This window comes from Podarcis cretensis (assembly GCF_951804945.1).
Source record: "Podarcis cretensis genome assembly, chromosome: 10".
NCBI classification, from domain to species: Eukaryota; Metazoa; Chordata; class Lepidosauria; order Squamata; family Lacertidae; genus Podarcis; species Podarcis cretensis.
Window position 1 is genome coordinate 48,176,848 of NC_137179.1, and position 23,300 is coordinate 48,200,147.

The window sequence follows — 23,300 nt, forward strand, 5'->3', positions numbered from 1 at the left end:
AAAAACAGTTTTAGGTAGCTGAGAGCAAATGAGTGGACAGTGATTGTGGGCAGTTGATGAGCCATCTCAGAAATGTTAGGGGTTTTTTTTGAAGAGAAACTACCAACATAGCAAGAGTATGGTACCACATGTTCCCATAAGTCTTTTCTGTGTTTATATTCCCCCCCCCCCCACAAAAACACTCGTAATAGAATTAGCCTGGACATAATTATTATTATTTTTTAAATAATATTTATTAAAAATTTTCCAGAATAAAAAGGAAAGATAGCAAGAAAGAAAGAAAAAACAAATATGATTTACACTTGGTTTCAGTGGCATCTTTCCCGGACTTCCCCCCCTCCCCCTCTTGTATTCCATTTCCCTTAAATTGATTCCACAGATTCTTACCCCAAATTTTAAAACCTTATTTGTAATTTTAAATAACCCATTTATTCCAAATTAATTTATCTTATTTATCTTAATGAACCATTTCTCCTTATATTTTATATAATTCCCTAAGATCGACCCCATTTCCCTTCCACGAATTCCCCTATTTTCAAACAACAAACATGAAAAAAGAAAAGAAAGAAATAATATATAATTTTACAGCCTTTGGATTCCAAATCTCTCCCCCCCCCCCATTCCCCGGTTCCAATCCCCAAAGTTCATCCATTGTCTACTGCCAGCCTGGTGTATCCACGTCTAGATCTCAACTCCACTTTGCCGTCTTTTGATAGCTTTTAATTTCAGAAACTCCAGTATTGAAAAAACTCTCAGAAAAAGTCATTGTTCTTCCATCCAGACCTCTATGTTTAAGAGTCTAACTTAAATTCTATTTCTTGGTCCTTTTAAAGTCTGGATGTTCCAAATACTCCGGCTTCAAATTTGGTCCAGCTCTTATTCCTCAGGTTGCTTTTTCCTGTTCTGCTGCAGAAACCTTCTAATTCAGAAACTTCTTGTTCTCCACAGAGGCTTTTGTTATTCAGGAACATAACTTGCGTCAAGTCCCTTCCTTTCTTCAATAGATAAATCCATTGTCTCCTTTAGTATAGAAACCTCTGTAGACAAAATAATGCTTCGTTTTTGCAGCTTTCCCAAGAGATAACAGATCCTGCTCAAATTCATAGTATTTTTCCACTTGCTGCTACTGTTGCAATAGCCTGGACATAATTATTTGCTTAAACAATATATTGTACATATCTGTTGGAGTAGGCATTTTATTAATGCTACTATAGTCAACTCTGCATTCCACCCTTGCACCAGATGTTAAGTTGTTTCAATATGCTGCTGCAGCAGCAAATAAATTTCAATCTGCAACTGAATAGTTCAGAAAAGTGTTAATACTGACATGAAGTAAATCTTGCAATAATGTTTTTCTGATACTATAAAATCTAAAATTTCATGAAAAGTAGATTTTCATAATGCGGTGTGTTTTCACAAATCAGCAATACTTCTCAAATTTATTCTCAATAAAGTACCTCGTTTTTCCAATCATATATGTTCAGATTAGCAGGTCACATTTTGCCTAAAAAACTGATAGTGTAGCCCTTCCACACAGCCTCGTTTTTTCAGTTCAGGCAATATCATTTTTCTGGGTCATCAGGTCATCATTTGCTTTCAATCTCATGATGACAGACATTCTTTGGCAGCAAACATTTCATTTGTGGAATATTACTATTAATGTAACAACTGTCTTCATTCTGTTTGTATACTTTTGCACAGAACTTGAGCACATTTCCCATTTCCAGTGCCATAAGTGAAAAGAACGTATTTAGTGGCAAACAATCCCATTGGACCAACCAAAATAAAAGGACTTTTGCCAGTGCAGGAAAACTTTAAACTGGATTTTCATTTTGACTCATAAGAATACACTACATATGATAGTAACCTAGGTTGCAGCTCCAGAAAACATCTGTACATCAAACTGGTTCAGAATGACCAGTAGTTCTGAGTGCATCCAATTCTTCCTAGAATAGAATAGTATCTAGACTGCTACATTTTATCATGTCATGAAAAAATATTTTTGAAACATTTAAATGAAACATTAATTTTCAGTGTTGCACTCTACAATACTTCATCCAGATTTGGTGATACAATTTCAAATCAGTAGTAACATCATTAAGAGTGATCCTGGAAATGTCCACTTTGTTTTTCAAAGAGGCAGCAGTGAAACGCTTAAAGTAGCAACAAAAACAAACTCTTGCTATTGTTCAGACGTACTTTTAGGAGTGAATCAATAACCCAAATTGTACCATCCCTTTCAATTCCCAGAGAGACCAAAGCTAAACTCTGGATTGTTAAATAAAATTTGTGTTTAATTCAAACTAAACAAACTCTTTTGAATTCATTTAGAAATTAAGCCAACTTAATCTGAACTTTTACTTGCCTCCATCTCTATAAGATACTCAGTAATGGTTTTCACCAACTTAGAGCTGTATAGAACATTTAGATTGTTTTATTTAATCTTTCAAAATAGCAATGCGCTATCTAGATGAATCTATTTTATGAGAGCCAGTAGACAGGATTCAGACAGAAGTGAGTGGCAACCCCTACCCCCCCTTAAAAGCCTCCTCCCACTACTGGAAACCCTCCAGACTGACATCCTATAAACTTTAAGGCTACTTTTGGAACTGTTGCTTTGCTTCTGTGGGTAAGCAAAAGTGTTTTCTGCTCATGCATTCAGTGAGGGATGGATCTTGCCCCATGCGCTTTATTATTGGGTCGCAGCATAGAACATTTGCCAAGCCTAGCTGAGAGCTATGCAAACTGGACAGCTAAATTCCATTCACACTTCAATAACGGATTTCCAGGTGTGTAGTAATACCGTTTTTTGTTTTTAAAAAGAAATTGCAATATGGAATTTAGTATTGTCTAGAAATAATTCACTCTGCTGCTGCTGCATCAACAGTTTTATAACCCAAGATGAGGTTGAAAATCATGCTTAAAACTAAACCAGTTACATATATCTTAAAGGTGAAAGGTTACTGGAAATTAAGGCTATAGCTTGGGAAAGTGGTGGGTTGGAAAATCGTCACTGGGTCACCATCTATTTCAACAGTGTTGGTAACAGTGTTGGAAATTATTAGAATAACTTGCCTAAAGAAAATGGGGAAAACTCAGACTTTCATACCATCTATCTCACCTAGGCCAGAACTAGAAGAGCTTTGAGGCAAATAAAAATTGAGATGAGAGGAAATTCACTTGTCTTATGGAGCTGCTACAGCCACATGATCAATGTTTGCTATCCAATTGTAAATATTCAATGATAACATTGTCCAAATTTGCAAATCAGCACTACAGAGATTGCCCGAGACACATTTTATTAGATCGCTTAGCTTATCTACTCTTTCCTTCTCCCCTGATTTTAAAACATTCTAGAACAACCTCCTGATTCTGTCTGCTCTTTCCAGTTCATACAGTTCAAGGGAAATTCCCCTTTTCAGTAAATATCTGACAGCTGTAACTCAGAATAATTTTGGTAAATTCTGATTAGGAAGAAGTTAGACATTTTATTTTTATCAAATAATCAAAGAGTTGTTTTTCAGTACTTGCCCAATGTCCATAAAGAGAGTTGCATTGTCAGTTTTAAAACTAGCAGTCCGGGATACTTGTTCTATAAGAACGTTCTTCAAGGTACTTCGCTAAGTGACATGTTGAAATAAAATATTTTGTAGGTTGTTGCTTGAACTTTACAGGTACTTGTCTTTCATACAGCACAATCCTACTAAATTTATTTTAGTCCTTTGCCCTTTGCTTAATGCACTCTTGCAGTTTTGTTTCTTATGTTGTGAGTTATGTGAAAATTGCACACTTGTAATTTTTCTTTCCTGTCATATGAAGATGACATAGACAGTGGCCAAATACCTCTTCAATCATTCTGCCAAATTCTACCTACGTTATACTTGAAGGAGGCTTCTCCCTGTCAACCTCCACTTTACTTTGATGTTCCATTGTATATCAGTTTAATTTTGCCATTTTCTTCCTTTATTGGCACAGTGACTGTAAGCAAGGAATGTACTATATTCTGGGCTCAGCATTCCAAACAATGAAGAGAGTCTTCTGGATAAAAATTGTTTGGATCAATGTACTTAAGCGTGGTGACTGTGAAATGTCAAAACTTTTTTGTAACCCGAGAACAAAAATGTTTAGTAAAGGGATATATTTTATGTGTTTTGAAACTTTTAAGTGCAATGAAATAAGGAAGCTGGAAAATGTATGCACAACAAAGTTTTAAAATGATATTGTAAAAAATAAATAAATATAAAAACTTATTTTGGGTAGTATTGCTGTGAGCTTCTTTTCTGGGGCAAAAAGCTGGTGAATTCTGTCAGTGAAAATATGATATAGTCTACAATTCCCCATCCTTCAGCTTTCTTTTGAGCTGTCTCAGCCAAACTATAATTGCATAGGTACATACTACACCTTCTTTTTAAATTTTTCCATTTGTTAAGTTCTCTTGCAGTGCATGTTCAAGCACTCAGCTATCAATTCTGTTTGCTGAAGAACAAAATGGGAATAAGCAGAGAAGAAAATTGATGTAAGTAAAATCACCTAACTGAATTCCAGAGCAAATGCCCTGTTGGTTATTATAGATTTTTGTATGGTTTGGGTCAGTGGAGTGCTGCTTGTAAAATTCCAAAGAAGCACATAATAAGTGAACAGCTGTTGTTTCTACATATGGACAAAATTACTTTTAAAAAGTTTGTACTCTGTTACTGTCAAGTAATATGTCAACTAGCACTTTATAGTTTTTATAGTATTTTAATTGCTTTTCAGTAATTCGACAGAAGTTAGAAGATAAATGCTTGCTTAATAATACAACTTGGAGAAAGCTGTAATGCATGTTTCTTAAGTTTGGCTGGTGACTGAAACTCCATAATGCACAGCTAGCTACGAATTCTGTTCTGCAAGTGTATTATAAATACTGGCAGATATCAGGGAGAGCTTTAAAGGGATTCTGTGTTTCTAAATAATTGAAACGATACTAAAAATGGTTTAGACACATCAAACAATACCAAGAAGCTTAAAAACTTTAGTTTTGTATAATGCTGAGACAACAAAGGGAAGTGGGAATATTTTAGCTCCATGTGCAAGGCTTAAAGCTGATGAGGAAGGGGTGGCTTAGCTACAAGGGAGAGGGGTGAGAGAAAAAGATAACAGCAAAGGGTTAGTCAGTGCTCTCCTTTCCAGTGTGTATAGTAACAGGGGCTTCAGCTGGTCCCTCTTATAACTTTCACTCAGATAAACAGTGATTTGCCTGTGCAGTGAAGTGAGCAGATGGATTGTATAATAAAGGGAAAGCTCTGCTAAGCTTGGTTGATGGTCCAAGCTGGAGGGGTGGGGATGACTAACTATAGCCCATGGAAGAATCAAGGTGATATGTATAATGTATGATGGAGGTTCTCCGTATCAAGAGGCTTTGCTGGGGCCAGATAGAAATTTCCAAAGGTTAGATTTACCCTTGTTACCTATTCATAAACATTCTGTTTCAGAAGAATCCACCACTGATTACAGAATCACATTGCAGGTTGTCTGAGTTTATTTTAAAAGCAGTTTCTTGAGCAAGGCAACCATAGTTCTTTCTCTTTCTTTTAAAAATAATATTATAACCCACAGAGCCCTGTTTCCTATGAAGGCATTGGTTGAATATATAGGATAAATATTTCTCTTTCATATTGTTGTTTGTACTTGCAAATATCCATGTAAGTTGGCAAATATTTCATAATAGGCACTACTGTTTGTTTTGAGAATTAGTTCCTAATATGTGGCACAGTTCTTTGAATTCAACATATACATATATTTTGAGAGGGCATTGTTGATGCTGGCATATGTTTAGTATAGATTTATGAGGTACCCAGACTGAGAATGGACTAGAATGTTTCCCCATTGTTTTAATTTTACAGGATCAAAATTATTTAACATTGCTCTGGAAAACAAGCTGAAAATTAACATTTGCTGAAGAAGTAAATTCCTAAAGTGTATGCGACAATAAAAAATATGGTACACCCCACCCTGCAGTCTTCCCCCGGGGTGTTGTTCTCTTGACCTCTGCCCCCACCCAACTTAGAGGAGAGAAAGCCCAGTTGTTCTATCATAAAGATAAAGGACCCCTGGACGGTTAAGTCCAGCCAAAGGTGACTATGGGATTGCAGTGCTCATCTTGCTTTCAGGCCAAGGGAGCCGGCGTTTTTCCACAGACAGCTTTCAGGTCATGTGGCCAGCATGATTAAACCGCTTCTGGCACAATGGAACACCGTGACGGAAACCAGAGCACATGGAAATGCTGTTTACCTTCCTGCCGCAGCGGTACCTATTTATCTACTTGCACTGGTACACTTTCGAACTGCTAAGTTGGCCGGAGCTGGGTCAGAGCAGTGGGAGCTCACGCTGTTGTGGGAATTCGAGCTGCCAACCTTCTGAGCAGCTATCTTAAGTTGTATGGGCTTCTGCTAGAAGGACTTGTTACTTGATTCCAGACCTAAGGCCTTAATGAGATAGACCTATGGGTTGTAGTTAACACTGCACAGCAGAATTCCATTTGTGCACCAGGGTTTCCCCTTCCTCTCTTCCCATGTGCCCCAAAATCTGCTCCAGAGGACCCTTCAACCCTCTGGTGCAGATGTTGAGGATGCATGGGGAAGCACATGGAGAAGGGGAAAGTCAATTCATGCAAGTGGAAAGTCTCTTGCTTGAGCAGAACAGCAGAGTTGTATACAACCCATTGCTTCTCAACTGTTTCAAATGGGAGCCATTTGTAAACTCAGCCTTCCAGGGACCACCTGTAAACTAACTTCACTTTTCAAGTTCTACTTTCACCCTCCATAACAAAGTGTAAGAATATTATACTAGTAGTCGGCACCAAGCAAGTATACACTTCATTTTAACCTCAATATAGGAACATATAGGCAGAATACATTTGAATAGAATTGAAGTATGACAAAGGGAGAAACAAGTGAGCCTATCTCATAAAAAGACATCATGACCTTAATGGTTGGTTGTTGGCCTGGAGAAAGGCAGCTTGGGAAGGGGGGGGGCACTGCTACCCTTCCAGGAAATATTGGCATTGCAGTTTATGGAACAGAGGTCTATTGTTCTCATTTTCTCTGCTCACTTCCTCAAAACATCCAAGTAAAAATGAAATTGTCCAACCTTTTTCAGTTATCAGATGGGGCCATGGCAGCACATAACATGCTATCTCATCATATGTTGTGCTGGTTTAGATGCTATGAGGAAGAGACACATGGAATGGCAGCAGCTATTTGGCTCTAGCTACATCCTAATATGGTTACTCTTCCAGACCTTTTCAATATATTTCTAATTTTACTGTGCGACCAGAAAATGAAGAGCCACAACTTTCCTTTCTAAAGCATAATACTGCTTTTTATACTTGGTCCATGAATTTCTTAGTAACTATCACCATTTAAAAGACATTTTAAGGATGTTCCTTGTGCATTACCTTTTGTTGCTCACATGAAGTTTGAAATAGAAACCTGCGTGTGCATTTTCCTATTGCAAAATAGGCAGAAATTTTAAAGCGAGAAAAATGGCATGAGTGGCACCACCATTCTATTTCAAAATAATTTCTAATAATAATTAAGGGTAATTACATATTAGCAAAGCAATGACTTGTTTCAAAATCAGTGGCACAGTTGATTTTTTTTGGAGAGCTCAATTGCCCAGGCCTGCCTTATCCCTTTGTCCCCCACTATCTTGTTCAATAATCATTCTTCTTCATGCAAATGTAGATGGAGTGAACAGGGAAAGGTTAAAATGGAAGCAGGCTATCTTTCATCAACATTGTAATTTTACTGCTTGGCTTGGTGCCAAATACTCGCTGCAGTCACTAACTGCCATTCCAACGTGAGTGAAAGGATCTTTAATAAGAGTGTAAATAAAAGCCAGGCTGAGAAATGAGTTTTCCATCCCAGCAATCACTGGCCTAACCTCTGCCGTAAATAGTCTTTCAGAGCAGCACAGATGGAATACCTGCACCTGGGGATCAAGGCAATCTCTGAGCAGTGCAATTTAAGCAGCTGGGTACAATCGAAACATGAATTAGCTGGGATAGGCTGAAGAATTCCATTTTATATATATTATGTAGAAACAAATAGTTCACTATAAATTTCCCTTTCACAATGGAGTTGCTTTTTTAAAGCCATTTCTCTCTTGGAAGGGGCAGATGACTACAGCTGTTGAATTAATTAAGCCACGAGAATTTCTCATAAGATGGTATAACAATAGGTATTTAATTTATGATTATTGATTCAATAGTGTGAAAGTGATTTATCTGATCACAGCAGTGGTAGCAACGGCACCACAAGAACGATAGGTCATTCTAGGTTTATGTGTCTGAGTGGTTTTATTGATTCTGAACTACTGAGTCAGATGTACTTGGCAACCGAACCCTCAATACTTTTTAAAAGCCCTTTATACCACCATTGGTAACAATTTATTGTACTGATCAAGTGTTGCTCTGTAGTGGAGTGACAGCAAACGTATGTCAGAACTAGTAACGTTTTGTTGTTGTTGCTCAGTAGATCAGTCTTTTAAAAAACAAAATCATGTGCTATTAAAGCCCCATGACATTTTACTGCTTGTTAAAAGGAGACAGCATTACGCAATCTGTACTAGGATCTATCTTATATTGGAATATAGCTAAAGATATAGCTGAAACGTTTTGGCACATGACAAAATCTCAAGCTGCATGACTTGGTACCAATGTGAACAGTGGGCATTATGCTAAGTGATTTAATGAGTATTAAAGTGGCATGCCTACATATAAGAGTGATAGCAATAAATAGGCATACAAAGATGACCGTATGGACCAGCACAACAACCACGTTCATTGTACCAGTTTAAAAATGGCAAGTTACATTACATTTACATTTTTAATGTAAATGATATCTCTTTCAATTAAGTTGCTATTTAGTAGTGGTGCATCAGTGCACAATCACATTCTCTTCCTTAATCTTCTTAGATTTTAGTCTAGTCTAAATAATGGCTTACTTTTATTTGTATACAGGCTTTTAATTTTTATGCACATGCATAACATTTAAGACTATTGATACAGGAACAAATGAATGACACTGCTTCCTTTCCTATGGCCTCTATGCATACACAGGAAGAATGAGTGTAACAGCATATGAAATCGTCACATTCCATTCTTTTATCTTCTATACAACTATGTCACGGCACAACTCATGGAATAACCTTCCATAAACATCAATGTGTTACAGACTATAGTTCATAAACTAATATTTGCCTCCTATCGAATTGCAGCCAAAAGGCATTGCAATCTGCAATCTACTTGAATGAAGATGTGTTCTACAAAAGGCAAACAATGACTGCACCAATCTCTCTTAGAAGAGGAGTTGGATAATAAATATATCTTCCCTTCCCTTAATATATAAACATTAAAAACAATTCAGCTCTAGCCATGGGTAACAAGCTTTATATAATTATTAGTTGTGCCAAACATTTATAAGCAATCTTTGTACATTAAAAGGTGTCTCCAGAAAAATTAAATAGATCTTTGGTGAACCCAGTACTGCACATCTGCACCCACATAAGCAACTTAAGCAGAAGGGTGTTTCTGCCAAGGAGCCAAATCTAGTTAGGATACCAAGAATGAGCACTTGTAAGAGTTTCTTAAGTGGCACAAGTGTCATGCCTCCATGGCAAAGGTTTTCAATCTTTTTGAGTCCATGGCTTTCTTGACCAACTACATTATTTCTACAGCACCCTTGTGTGAATCAGGAGTCCAGTTATGTCACCCCTTGCCTGCAGAGCTGGTAGCCTCTCACCATTTTTCAAACACCCTCCCCTCAGCCTCATCTCCTCTCCCCTCTCCTCAGGAGTCTGGGCAGCCACAGGCCCTGTTCTCTGAACTGCCCCACCCCCACGAGGTGCCTCCTCACACTGCCCACAGGGGCCTGGGAAGCACCCCCTGGCCAGCCCGAGGCACCATTCGCCTGGAGAGCTTGTAGCCAGGGCTGCTGCAACAAACAGCCGTGCAAGCCTTTAGGAGGCAGAGACGTACGGGGGGGGGGGGGGAGGGAAGGAAAGAGGGAGAGGCCAGTGTGTGCGTGTGGCATGGTGAGGGTGCTGTTTACATGCATGTCCCTAACCCCATCCACTTTTGAGCATTCATATATTCAGGCATTAAGATTTTACAACTCCCAACAGTAAATTAAGGAAACCCTACAAATTAACCCACATTGTCTCAGGAGCTATTAATACAGAAATGGGAAACTTGTAGTACGCCTGTTGTTGGGCTCAAATTTACACCAGGCCCAGCCAGCATGAACAAGTCAGGGATGATGGGAATTATAGTCTATCATCTGGAGGGCCTTAGATAATTCATATTTGCATCAATGTATCATAGTATCTAGGGAACTCCTCCTAGTCACCCTAGCTTGAGATTAGATAGGCGACCAGGGGGAGGACCTTTCCTGTTCTGGCACTCCCTCTCCAGGTATTTGGCAATTCCACACCATATAGTCAACACATATGCAATACACGACTTTCCCCCAAAAAAGCCTGGAAGCTAGTTTAAGGGTGCTGAGAATTTTTAGCTCTGTGAGGGGTGAACTACAGGTCCCGGATTCTTTGGGGGAAATCATATACTTCAAATGTATGGCATGATCCCGCCCATTATTTGCCTGCCATAACCACAGCTGGCCTTCAGGGTCTTGGCCAAGACTAGCTCTTTCTACCAGGTATTGGAAAAGTAGATTTACTTCACTGTTCTCTGCGGTTGTGGTTATTTTAAATCTTGTATTATATATAATTTATTATTATAGTTTTATTTTGTAGTAAGCACTTTCTTAACAAGTTACAGGAAGGTGAAGCATACAAAATCAAATAATTGCATCCAACTTTTTAGCCCCACTGACAATTTTGAAGAAATGCCAACAAAACACCTGAAAGAGACACCCCAGAACACTGATGAATATTCAAATATTCAAGCATTATTTCCCCGTTCATGAGATGGAATAATGTGATGAATGTATTATGCAGCATTTCTGAATGGTTTGGCTTCATGGTAAACTCTGTGATGAAAGGCAGGCAGGATATGATATACTTTAATAAATGGGTAGACTCACTATACTAGTTAAATCTATGTCTACAACTCAGTATTTTCCCCAAGTACTAAAAACTTTGCTCTCAAGCCATGCAGATTTCATAAATTGTAAGTTACTAAAACCACCTGGAATAATGTAGGGAAATGTAACATTTAACAGCACCTTCAGCACCAATTATGATCTTAACTACACCTACATGTAATAGCTGCTCACTTTAAACCAGTCCTGTGCAAGAGTTCTACTAGCCCATCCCACTTTCCTAAAATGCCCTCTAAAATAATAAGCCTGAAGGGAATGGAAGGCAATTTTAGTACAACAGCTTGAATATAGGTTTAGTTAGTAGAAAACTATTTTGTTCATGGAAGTGGTTCCCAGCTTAGTAGTGAGAAAAGTGAACCCAAGTCCTGTAGGGCTGTTTTTAAGGTCAGTCTTTGTCTTCCTTTTTCAAAATATTTCTCATACCCTGAACAGAGTGGCACGGAAAGAAGTAGCTTCTGCAAGAGTTCACAGAACAGGACTAATACATTATCTCATCCTTCTCAGTTCTTTGGATTTAAGCCCTTATTTCTGCTTCAAGAAGATCAATGTAATACTGAATTCAGCCCCAAGCATTAATGCCTTATCTACTGATACCAATGAAATACAACTGCAAATACCCGAAAAGGTTATTTATAGGCAAAACTCACGAGAAAGAAAAGCTCCCATTCAATTCATTTAATGAATTTTAAATTGTGTCTAGTTCCATGCAGTTATGTTGCTTTTCTGCATATACCTTTAAAAGTGGCAGCTTTATAACTGCTAGGATTAAATTATAGAACTGTGCTGTCTTGCTAGTGGTAGGGGTCATATTGGAATGATGGGCACTAGTCTGAAAAACAGAAGAGCAACTGATGAATTAGCTATGGGAAAGATATCTACTTAAGAGCAAAACATAAACTGCTTCAATTGTTCAATGCTTTGTAAATTGCAGAACTAATTATATTCTTCCCAGCCCTGGAACTAGGGAGGGGAAGAGAACTGTACTCAATATATATCTACCTATGTATGCACACATAGAGAGAAGAGTTACTTGCAACCCACAAACTGCTTTTACAGTGAATTCTACCCTATTTTTTGTATACTACACTAATGGAATAAATCTTGTTGAGAAGCGCTGAGCATTTTGCCAAATTCACTAGCAGCTGAAATGAAAACATCACTCCTAAAGCTATGTAAAGTTCATGAAGGGTTGCACTCAGAGCAATTAATGGACACAACCAACTTAGGTCAGAAATTCCAGTGGGTCTGCTCTGAGTAGAACTTAGTTGGATACAACCAAAGTTCTCTCTTACTTGGTGTAGGAGTCCGCAGTAAAGACCCACATCCAATTATGTGCTTCAAACTGCATTACAAAGACAGTTTGAACTTGAATGAGTAAATGTTCATCATAGTTCCCTGTTGTGTGCAAAAATCTGATTGGCTTCCTAACTGATGATGCTGAAACTCTTAAAATTTAAAAAGCAATTTCATCCTGACCTCACGTTATGATTTACAAGGAATTTTTTGCACATTTTCAAAAATCCTATAGTCACTCCTCATTCTTATGGGATACTGATTCCAACAATACTACTGAGAGGATGAATATAGTCAGAATTTTTTTCCTGAGGTTTCATAAAATTATTCAATGTAGAAATGTTTGTGTTCGATGAATCTTTTAAAAAAATAATCATAAAGTTTCCTTGTGTATCCTGAAAGTACTGTTTTAAGTGTTCTAGATCTAAGTTTAAGCTACATCTTTTAGATAAAGTGAAAAATAACACGTTTGCCACAAAGACTACATTTTCCCATTACTGCTCTAACTTGTGTCCTCAATTTATTTTTTCATCATATCTTCTTTAAACAGGCCACCCTACCTTACAGCTTTCTAAGTTTCAGGTGTTTTTTTAAACAAAGAAACTCACTGGAGCTCAGCATACAGCACCAAAGATATTAAATAAAGATAAATGTGTTTTATTATATAAGCTTTTCAAATTAACGTATTCCTGTCTTTTCATGATTTAGCCATACAAAGTTTGAAAAAAATAAGAAATCCAACACCTAACTAATAAAGCATACAACACAGAGAAGATGTTGCTCACAATACTAAGTACTGAACAACGAACCTTTACAAGTAAAGAACCTATTGTTTTCCAATCTATAGCTCAGTATATATTCATTTCAGCAAGGGCAAACACTAGTTTAATTAAGGAGCTTTTATATAGTGATCATACAAGTTTGTGTTTCATACTAGTATTAAAAATCCTTTAAGATATTTTACCCACAGTTCTTTCGCTAATTATTTTTAATTTTGTCATCTAATAATAGTGGAATTTGGGTAAATTGAGTTATATCCAACATGAATCATACTCAAAAGTAGGTCCTCCTAAATCAATGGGCTGAAGTCCATTGATTTTAATGAATCTACTCTGAGCAGGACTAATGCTGGATGTCACTATTTCACTTTACTTTTTATCCTAAGGTTTTAAAACATGGAGATATTAGAATTAATGAAATATTAGGTGCTTCTAAACTTAATTAAATATTAGTTAAATGGTATACTGGAGGGAAAACAAACTAGTTAGACAGCTATGCACTTACCTGGTAATGTCCCATTATAAATTGGACTCTTGAGTAGACATGTGTAGATTTGCACTGTTAATTCTAAAGCTGAAGACTATAGCATCTGTCATTAGGAAGGCATGTGATGTTATGTATTATTCTTACAAAATAGTAGGTATTGATATCATTGTCTTATTTAATGTAACTACTGTTTTTTAGTATTTTTATATGCAGTGCAGAATAAATGCACAGTCGTTAAAATTTATGAAAACCTCATAAATGGTGTTTTATTGATGTCATTTCCATAACCAGAATTCAAACAGTAATTGCCACTCATTATATCCCAAACTCATCAGCCCAGCAACACAATCTAAACATATGTCCTTGCTGGTGTAATACAAGTATCAAAATTTCACTATAAATATGTAAGTGCCCATCTAAAGATTTAAAGAGATTTGTCGTATGAGATGCTGTCTATTCAGCACATGCAATATGTACAATAAATTTTAGCTTTCCACGGATATGTAATAAATAACAACAGGCATTTTCTTTAACCAAACTAATAATCTGAATAGAACAGTATCTGTCAGGACTCACTAAGGAATACAACATGCAAAACTGACGTAAATACTGTGCATTTCAAAATTCAGACATTTCCTGAGGAAATAAAAAACTGTAAAATGCAACATTTCAGTTGTGCGAAGCCAAGCTCTGCAAAGCCATATACTGAGAGGCATTAAACACACACAGAGAAACGGCAAAGGCAAGCTTGGTTCTGTTGCCACCCCTCCTTCCGTATGCAAGTAATCCCTGGGAAAACAAAGGGGATTCCCATTGTCATTGTCTTCATCTGCAGCTGATCATCACCAGCACTAGCAAGGCAGTAGCTTGCGCAGTTATCTCCACAGCGGGCAATGTCATAACCCGACCAACAGCACAAACTACTACCTCAGCCAGGGGCATGGTGCTCCCGACCCCATCCTGGAAGGAGAGAATAAAGGCGGGCATGTTCCACCCACAATAAAATGAAGAGCCCAGAGAGAGAGAGAGGAAGGAAGGAGCCATGGCAAAAGGGTCCGGGCTCTTTCTGACGGTCCTCTTGTCTCCTTTATCTGCAGCAGACATCAGCCAGACTCCCTTCTTCGCGAAGGGCAGGAGGAAACCCCGCCCAGAGCGCGCATTACAACGCCGCCGCCGCCAACCCCCCACCTACCCCGCCGCCGCCACCACCCGCTCTGCCCTTTTCCTTGCATGACCTGAAACTGACGCGAGGGAGTCTCGTTTATTAGGTACATTACAGGCCACAGCTGGTGCAGTCCCCAGGAGCTTAATTGTCAATCGGCGCGAGAAGGGAAAGCGAAGGCGCGGGAGGGGAGGAGGAACAAGGGGGAACAAAACTGAGGAGAAAATTCGCGCTCCCATATTCCCTGACACTCACTCGCTTTCGCCTCAGCTTTAGAGCATCGTTCCGCGGCGGAGAGAGAAGCAGGGACCGGTGCCCTCCCCCCTCCCCTCTCAAAATTCGAACATGACCGTTGCAAGCTCTCTCTCCCCCCCTCCCCAGCCAACCGCCCGAACGCGCGCGCGCCGGCCCCCCGAGGGAATAAAAGGCGGTGAGGCGCTTGACGAGGCGCCATTCCTGGCGGCTGAGGGCACACGATGGCGCTTGCCGCCTCACGCGCCGCCGCCGCCGCCAAGCGGATAGACGAAGGCGGGAGAGGAGAAAGGAAGAACACGGTTTTTTTCGGTCCCTTCCTTTAAGGGCAGCAGTTAAATTCTGCTCCTCTGACGGCGGCGAAAGCATCTTCCTCTCCGCGCCGCCTTCCCCACCCCCCGCGCTGTATCGCAGTGACAGACGCCGCCGCCGCGCTCCCGCCCTTTCCGAGGCTCCGCCGATTTCCCTTTCTCCGGAAGGATGAGAAAAGCCCCCCCCCCACTTCCCTCCGCCTATTGCTCGTCTCCTTCTTGGCGCGCCTGGCCACCCAAACCATAAAGATGGGGGAAGGGGGGGAGGGAGCGCGAGTACTCACGCTCTGTCCACGTGACTAGTAGGCCTGGCCTGTCCCATAGCCTTCCAGCGCCATCTTGAACAAGAACAGACCGGCAACGGAGCCGGGTTGCGGGGAGTGGGATGGGAGGTCGGTGCTCTCGACCTTCTCTGCTGCGGCCCCCGAGGAAAAGACGGCACTGGTCAATTAACCCCCTCGGGCAAACAGGAACTCGCTTTAAAGCCCTTGCCTCAAGGAATGCTGGGAAATGGGATGTGTTTCCCCCCTCCCTTTTCTTCGCGTGAGGAGGAAGAGCAAATCTCGGCGCGAAAATATTGAGGGGTGTGGGCACCTGACGACCAGTCTCGCGCTCCGAGCGAAGTGTGCTGGGAAATGTAGTCCAGGACAAGCTAGGCCTAGCCGGGGAATCGAGTAAAATTTGCGTTCGCCAGGCGTTAAGTTGCCTATCGAGCTGCAAAGGGGCACAACAGATAAAAGGCGAAAAATACTGTTTCATACGGCTAAAATCCTAAAAATAAGCCACGCTAACCATAACGGGACTTTGAATAATCATGCAGCACCATACTGTAATTTAACCCACTGTAATATATATAATCTGTTAATCACCTGCAGTGTCATGGACAAAGGTCGTCGTCGTTTTGAAATGCATTTAAACTCGTGTTTTGCTGTAAATAATTTCTAGGCGTTCTAAGCAGGCGACATGCAAAACGATAAGAAGTTAAAATGTATCACCCATATTCAAATGGTACGTGGAAAGATTTTAAAGGGAAACTAGTGTCTACATGTCTACTCAGGGGTAAGCCTCATTGAACTGACTAGGATTTATAACGTAAGATAAGCATTGGCTTACAGCCTATATCACAAAAAAAGTTGTAGGTGATCTTACCACCTCATTACCACCACCATTAATACAGATAGGTAAAGGTAAAGGGACCCCTGACCATTAGTTCCAGTCGTGGCCGACTCTGGGGTTGCGGCGCTCATCTCGCTTTACTGGCCGAGGGAGCCGGCGTACACGTGGCCAGCATGACTAAGCCACTTCTGGCGAACCAGAGCAACGCACGGAAACGCCGTTTACCTTCCCACCGGAGCGGTACCTATTTATCTATTGACGTGCTTTCGAACTGCTAGGTTGGCAGGAGCAGGGACCGAGCAACGGGAGCTCACCCCGTCGTGGGGATTCGAACCGCTGACCTTCTGATTGGCAAGTCCTAGGCTCTGTGGTTTAACCCACAGCCCCACCCTAGTCCCATTAATACAGATAGAGGCCAATTAATCAAAACTTAAGCAGTGCACGATATGCAAAAAAAAAAAGCAAAAGAAATGAAATAAAACTTAACAACTAAATTATTTATCTGGCTAGACTTGCTGAAATAAAGTTTTTAGCAGGCACCCACAACAATATAGTGGGAACAACAATGCTTGGTGCTGTAACCGAAAGCCTCCCCAGAAGAGCTTAACACTAGCCCACGTGGCACAATGTGTTTCCACCAAAAGCTGAAGTAAGGCTTTAAAGCTAAAAACTTGAACACGTTAGCAGCTAGCACCAAGATTCAAAAGTTGTTTTACTATATTTTGTGCTGTCCATGCATGCTTCAGTAGCTGTCTTTAAAGTTACAGGCAGAAAAGTGAACTTATACTCAAAGCGCATAAATGACAAAACCAAGATCTATACAAGGAGTATGCAGATTATTTACAAGGTTTACTGATATGGTAAGAGGCTGTGGATCGACAGAATCCCAAGCTTTCCTGTTTTGAACAGGAAGTAGAGCTGGGGAGGGGAAAATTATTACAAAAGCAGTCTTAAGTGGCTAAATTAAAAAGCAGGAAATTCATTCCTCAAAGGATGCATGAACTGACACTTCCTCTACCTCGGTTTCTCCCTCTCACATCTGACAGACTGCTCTGCTAAACATTCTAAAGGCCAACATATAATGTACCTTTTCACACATTTAGATTAAACATCATAAATTCAGGGCAGATTGTGTGGTAAACTGAAATCAATCTGAAACATATCTATACACTATATGGGGGACTTACCCATGTAAGTAATTAGAGTTAGCCTTACATTACTATGAGAAAATACCAATTGTAATAACCAATTCAAAGCAAATTTTCTATTTATGCCTGACATTTTCTAAACAAAAGAACATACAGACTGGTTGCAAACTATAAAAAAGTTAATTTACCACTAAATCAAGATATCATTAATTCAAATCATTGGCTCATATTGCTTCCTGGAGCAGGTAAGCATCAGAAAGACTATTGTTCTATAACACAGAAAGAAAATGTCAAGCTATCTGGCTGGCAAATAAGTGTCATAAGTTGAGAGCACATTGCAGAGTTTATGGTATGAGCTCATTGGGCGATTCTGGTGAAATACAAGATGGCATGTCCTGGAGGTAGTAGGAATAGTGTCTCTTTCCCAATCTTTGTATCAAGCTTGCAACATATACAGCACATGATCCACTGTAACAGTCAAGATGACTTCAAAAGGAAACAGAGCTTGGCATATCTTCCTTCCCAGAGGGTAGCAACCTTTAACTCAATGTCTGCAATCCTGGGCACACATAATTGAAAGTAAGCACTAATGGTGGATAGGATAGGATTCAGCTAAATATCTTTCGGCTTGTAAGTGCAGACTTTACCATGTTCATTTGTACTACATTCAGAACACTTAAGATATATATTTAAAACAATTTAATGCAACCTTACTGAAATAAAAACTGAAACTTTTTAAATCCATACAAGTATGCTTTTTGGCTGTTCCATGACAAAAGGTGCAAGTCTACAAAGCACCACAGAACAGTAACCATGGAGGCTTCTGAGGTAAGAGCACAGAAAGGGCTCCATTATAGTAGTTAATGGCATGTGCCTTATCTGTGACACTATTTATGTGGCAGGTGACCAGACATGCTTGTAAAGTGTGTCACCTCCATAGTAACTTACTGTTTTGCTGAGGTTCTCACAGCAGAGAATGGGCAATAGAATAAAACTTTGAATCCAACATATTCCAGTATTATCAAGATTAGGGTCTGACTAAAATTTAAGTGGTGTGGCCTAGGGATAAGATTTCTTTGCAACAATGAAGAGGTTTTACAGGAAATACCCATTCCATGGCACTTCATAGTAAAGGGAAACAAACAATTTTACTTCATGACAGTTTACTATATCTCTAAACTATCTTCAAAAATACACTTCTCGGTTTGTATCACACACATATTATACTCAAAGAGTAGAACAGTTATTCTTCAGGTTGAAAAGACGTTACAAAACAAAGCACTTAAAATTATTGAAACAATGACAAGAAATACAAGTAAAATATTGCTGATACTTAAAAATCATTTTGCTTTAGTCATAATTCAAACAATAGTGACCAATGCTGTTTGGGGCAAAACTGAAAAAAATATACATTTCAACTAAAAGGGTTTTTTAAAAAGCAGAGCTACAAAAAAGGGCTGACAGTAAAACAATTATTTAGTGAAATGAGGTATGGTAGTGTTTTGAGTGCTACACAGCAATTTTCTGCTTATGCAGATTCATTTATTTCAACATGGCAGCTCACAGATTTTTGCCACTATCTTTATTCATACGTCCTGTTAGCAGAATTGTTATTCATTGGCCACAGATAAGATACATTCAAATATGCCAAAAGAGAAAAGGAAAAGAATCATCTGCATGATCAGATATGAATGAACATATCTGCCAACAAAGAAGGCAAATATTAAGTAAAAATGCAAGCATACAACTTAGTATTCATAATAAATACATTTTCAAGCTTTTAACATTATTGATGTTTAAAAAAGAATTTAAACAATAAATGCAACTTTTTTTTTACAGAACTGTACGATTTATTATACACACAAGTACATTTTCCCTTTGTTTACAAAGGCTGGTTACAGATAATGTGGAATGTTACAGTACCTTCTTGCATAAAATTTTAGTACAATTTTGTACTTGAAAAAACGGTGCAAAACACCTGCCTAATAAATCCGAATGAATTAGGTTTCTTTTTTTTTCTTAATTACATCATTAACACATACACAACAAGCTGTACATAAGCCCACTTTTCAATCACCACTTCAAGTTACTGTAGCAAGTACTGTACTTTAAAATGGATTCCAGTCAGTGAGTCAAAGGCTTGCATTGCTATTCACCCAGAAACATTTGAGATGCAAGCTTGAAGTGATATGAATCACAGAATTCTGGTTAGTACAGTTTAAAGGCGGTCAACACTGCTTGCCAAGTACTGGTCATGAGATTTCATCAAAGATGTCTCACATTAGAACAAACATTCGTTTGATGGATGCATTTTTCTTGAAAAGCAAAAATTTGGTCAGGACTCTCCATTCTGTACCTTGGATGCTGGTGGGTGCATAAAGTCCTTAAAGGGAACTAAAGCTTCTTTGAGAGCAGAACAGACCTCTGAAGATGAGCAGGTGATACATTCTACTAAAGTTGGATACAAAGCAATAACCTGTGCCCATGTGTTAGCATCAACTGTAAAAAAAAAAAGCAAGTAATTTTATAGTGTATTCTTTAAAGAGTATTTTTCCACCTCAAGTCCCCCACCCTGACTTAAAGAGGAGAAAGATACACATCATCCACAGAATAACAAAAAGGTAAATGCAGATGCCCTTTCATACCAGCCCAGTTAATAAACGTAACAGGAAAAACAGTATGTTTCACCCAAGACCACTGCAGCTTAGATTCAATAAATACATATGTTTTCTAAGCATCTTAATTCCTTTGCTAGATTGCCGTTTATTCAAGAGAAGGGCTAGGATTGTAACTTTATAAGTTGTGATTCTTCCATCTGAATGATAGCATATGTGTACACTTCCTATGAAACAAGCTTGCACAGTTTGAAGCATTAGCCAGTTCATACTTGACTGTGGACTCTGGAAGGCTAAAACAACCAGACTGAATTGACTATTACATCCCTAGACCCATCATTTTACTGTGGTATCCAAAAGCTGTAAAAATTAGGACTTGCTTTGAGATACATTTTTTAGAAAACGTACAGGCAAATCTAACAATGAGTCAACATATAAAGAACTATGCATAGTATTATTTAAGACTGTTCAACAAGTAAACTCTATGGTAGAGGTGTATCCGCCTTGCCCCACGACAGTGAGTGCCCGGGGCATGCTACTTTTACTGTGGCTGGGCCCCTTTATTTAAAATTTGTGGGTGCCTGGGCACCCAGAGCCCCACATAGTTGGTGACTATGGTATAGTACTATAAGGGGTCATCTCACTGAGGAACGTATGAAGATACATATTTCACACACACAGTTTTTATTTTACTTACCATTTTCTGGTTGAGTTTTTTTAAGAGAATCTATGAGGGTACTGACAGCTTTTAAAACAAATATTATTTCTGTGACTTGTTGCCTATAAAAGGAATAACAAAATCAGATGTGAATTTAAGTTCGAGGAAAATTTGATTAACTTGAGCTTATGCAAAATAAATTTCTGCAATGATTTCTAACAAAATCTAAAACTGAACTCTTAAAATTATTATCTTTTCACTGTGACATCTCATTTTAGGATGGATTATATCTAGTTTCATTTTCAGAATGAAGTACAAGTGTATTATAAATATCAATAGAGACGTCATCAGGTGAATGTTGACAGGATTCCATCCAAGATGGATCCCCTGAAGAATAAGGAGCAGATATCAAATGCTCAGGGGAACTGAAGTTTGCAGAAGTACAAGCAATTGGGGAGCGAGGACTAAGGTGGCACCCCTTGCAAAAAGAAAAGAAAAGCTCTGAGTATTATCAGCAGCTACAGAATGCCGAGTGTCTGCTGGTCAAAACAAAACAAAACAAAACAGGAACTGAATTGGGGGAATAACCTAGAAGGCATCACTAGATAGCTTGAAGCCTGAACAGGAACACCCCACATTGCAACTGTTTTGCAGTTTCCACTTGTTTCTAATAGACATCATTTTTAGGAATTTAAAAATACTATTGCAGGGATACAAATAATTTTGCCATGAGCAATACCCAGGCACATCATTTGGAAATTAAGGCATATTTTAAAAAGCAGCTTCCATTAGGGCAGGTATTGGGAACCTTTGTCCCTCCAGATGTTGCTGAACAACATCCATCAGCCCCAGCAAAGCATGGCCAATGGCCAGGGATGGTGGAAGCTGTACCTCAACAACATCGGCACTGGGGCATGGAAGTCTCCCATTCAAACAGAAGATCAAATCTTAGCTGATGAGCACTGAGTTCAGTCATGCTTGGTCACTATCTCCCAAACTGGCGAATTTTGACAGGTGGGAGTGGTATCACCCACTTGCCAAATATGGCCCATGAGCGTAGGGGGAGATAAATAATTGGACCACTAGGCCGAAAAGGTTCCCTATCCCTAAACTACATTTTGGGTGCTAAAATTCACGCTCTGTTTTTGAATGCTTCTTACAGAGTTGCTGTGGCCAAATTCATGGTGATTAGTCAAAAATATTTAACTGATCATCAGTATCTACCAAATCAACTAAGATTCTATTATATTTTTGTTATGGTCATTATATGTAGTAAACTAGAAGACATAGCTATTATTATTTTCAGGTGACCAAGATATACAGATATACAAGCCTTTCAGCTACCAATGCTTTTGTAACAACATTCTTTTAGATACTGGTAAGGCACATGAGAACCCCAACACAAAAAGGCCTTAAGGAGGACAGCAACATACAAACCTTAGAAAGAAAATAAGCAGCTCCCTTAAAAACACACACACACACACACACACACACACACACACACACACACACAAAACATACCGTGGAAGGGGGCACTTGCCACTTAGCCTTTCATCTTCTATGTAGCGATACAGCACATCTTGTGATCGTTTTAAGAGAACTGAAAGTGCCATTCGTGAAATGTAGCCTTCTTGAGGAGTTGTCACTTTATTACTGAATGAAAACTGAAGCAATGTTTCAAAACACATCTTTGAAAATTCCTCTCTCATACGAATATCAATTTCGGCTTCTGTCAAAAACAAACAAAAAACTATTTAAATGTACTTATTGAAATATATTATTCTAAATGAATGTTGGACTAACAGAGCGTATGGGAAAGGATAATGATTACAAAAGCAAATTGTATCTGAGATAACATACATATAAATATATACATTAAAAGTACAAAATACCTGGGGGTAAACTTAACATCCAAGAATGTGAATTTATTTAAGGATAATTATGAAAAATGTTGGTCAGAAGTTAAAAAGGATCTGGAAATATGGTCAAGGCTGAAACTCTCCTTGTTAGGCCGAATCGCTACTATTAAGATGAATGTATTGCCTAGAATGCTGTTTTTATTCCAGACGTTGCAGATTGTGGACAAGATGGACTGTTTCAAGAAGTGGCAGAAAGACATATCAAAATTTGTCTGGCAGGGCAAAAAGCCCAGAATTAAATTTAAGATTTTAACTGATGCAAAGGATAGAGGGGGGTTTGCCCTGCCGGACTTAAGACTTTATTATGAATCAGCAGCCTTCTGCTGGTTGAAACACTGGCTACTTCTTGAGAATACTGACATTTTGGATCTGGAAGGGTATGACAATAGTTTTGGTTGGCATGCATATTTATGGTATGACAAGGTAAAGGTGTATAAAAGTTTTAAAAACCATATTGT

The 23,300-nt window shown here is 38.9% G+C and overlaps 1 protein-coding gene and 1 long non-coding RNA gene across 5 annotated transcripts in view; both read right to left on the bottom strand.

Moving 5' to 3' along the window:
• On the bottom strand, nucleotides 1–5,976 carry LOC307226017. Its single transcript, XR_013843253.1, has 2 exons — nucleotides 1,128–5,976; nucleotides 1–181 (listed from the first exon to the last, which is right to left on the bottom strand). It is a non-coding gene; the product is annotated as an uncharacterized lncRNA (long non-coding RNA).
• Nucleotides 5,977–18,796: 12,820 nt separating this feature from the next.
• MON2 (MON2 homolog, regulator of endosome-to-Golgi trafficking) overlaps nucleotides 18,797–23,300 on the bottom strand; it is a 63,430-nt gene continuing 58,926 nt past the window's right edge. For all 4 annotated transcript variants that reach the window (XM_079994032.1, XM_079994030.1, XM_079994031.1 and 1 more), the window contains 3 exons: nucleotides 22,445–22,652; nucleotides 20,963–21,045; nucleotides 18,797–20,149 (listed from right to left, as the gene is read on the bottom strand). In XM_079994032.1, coding sequence (XP_079850158.1) covers nucleotides 19,986–20,149; nucleotides 20,963–21,045; nucleotides 22,445–22,652 — 455 coding nt within the window. In that variant the 3' untranslated portion in view covers nucleotides 18,797–19,985. The remainder of the gene's footprint in view (nucleotides 20,150–20,962; nucleotides 21,046–22,444; nucleotides 22,653–23,300) is intronic.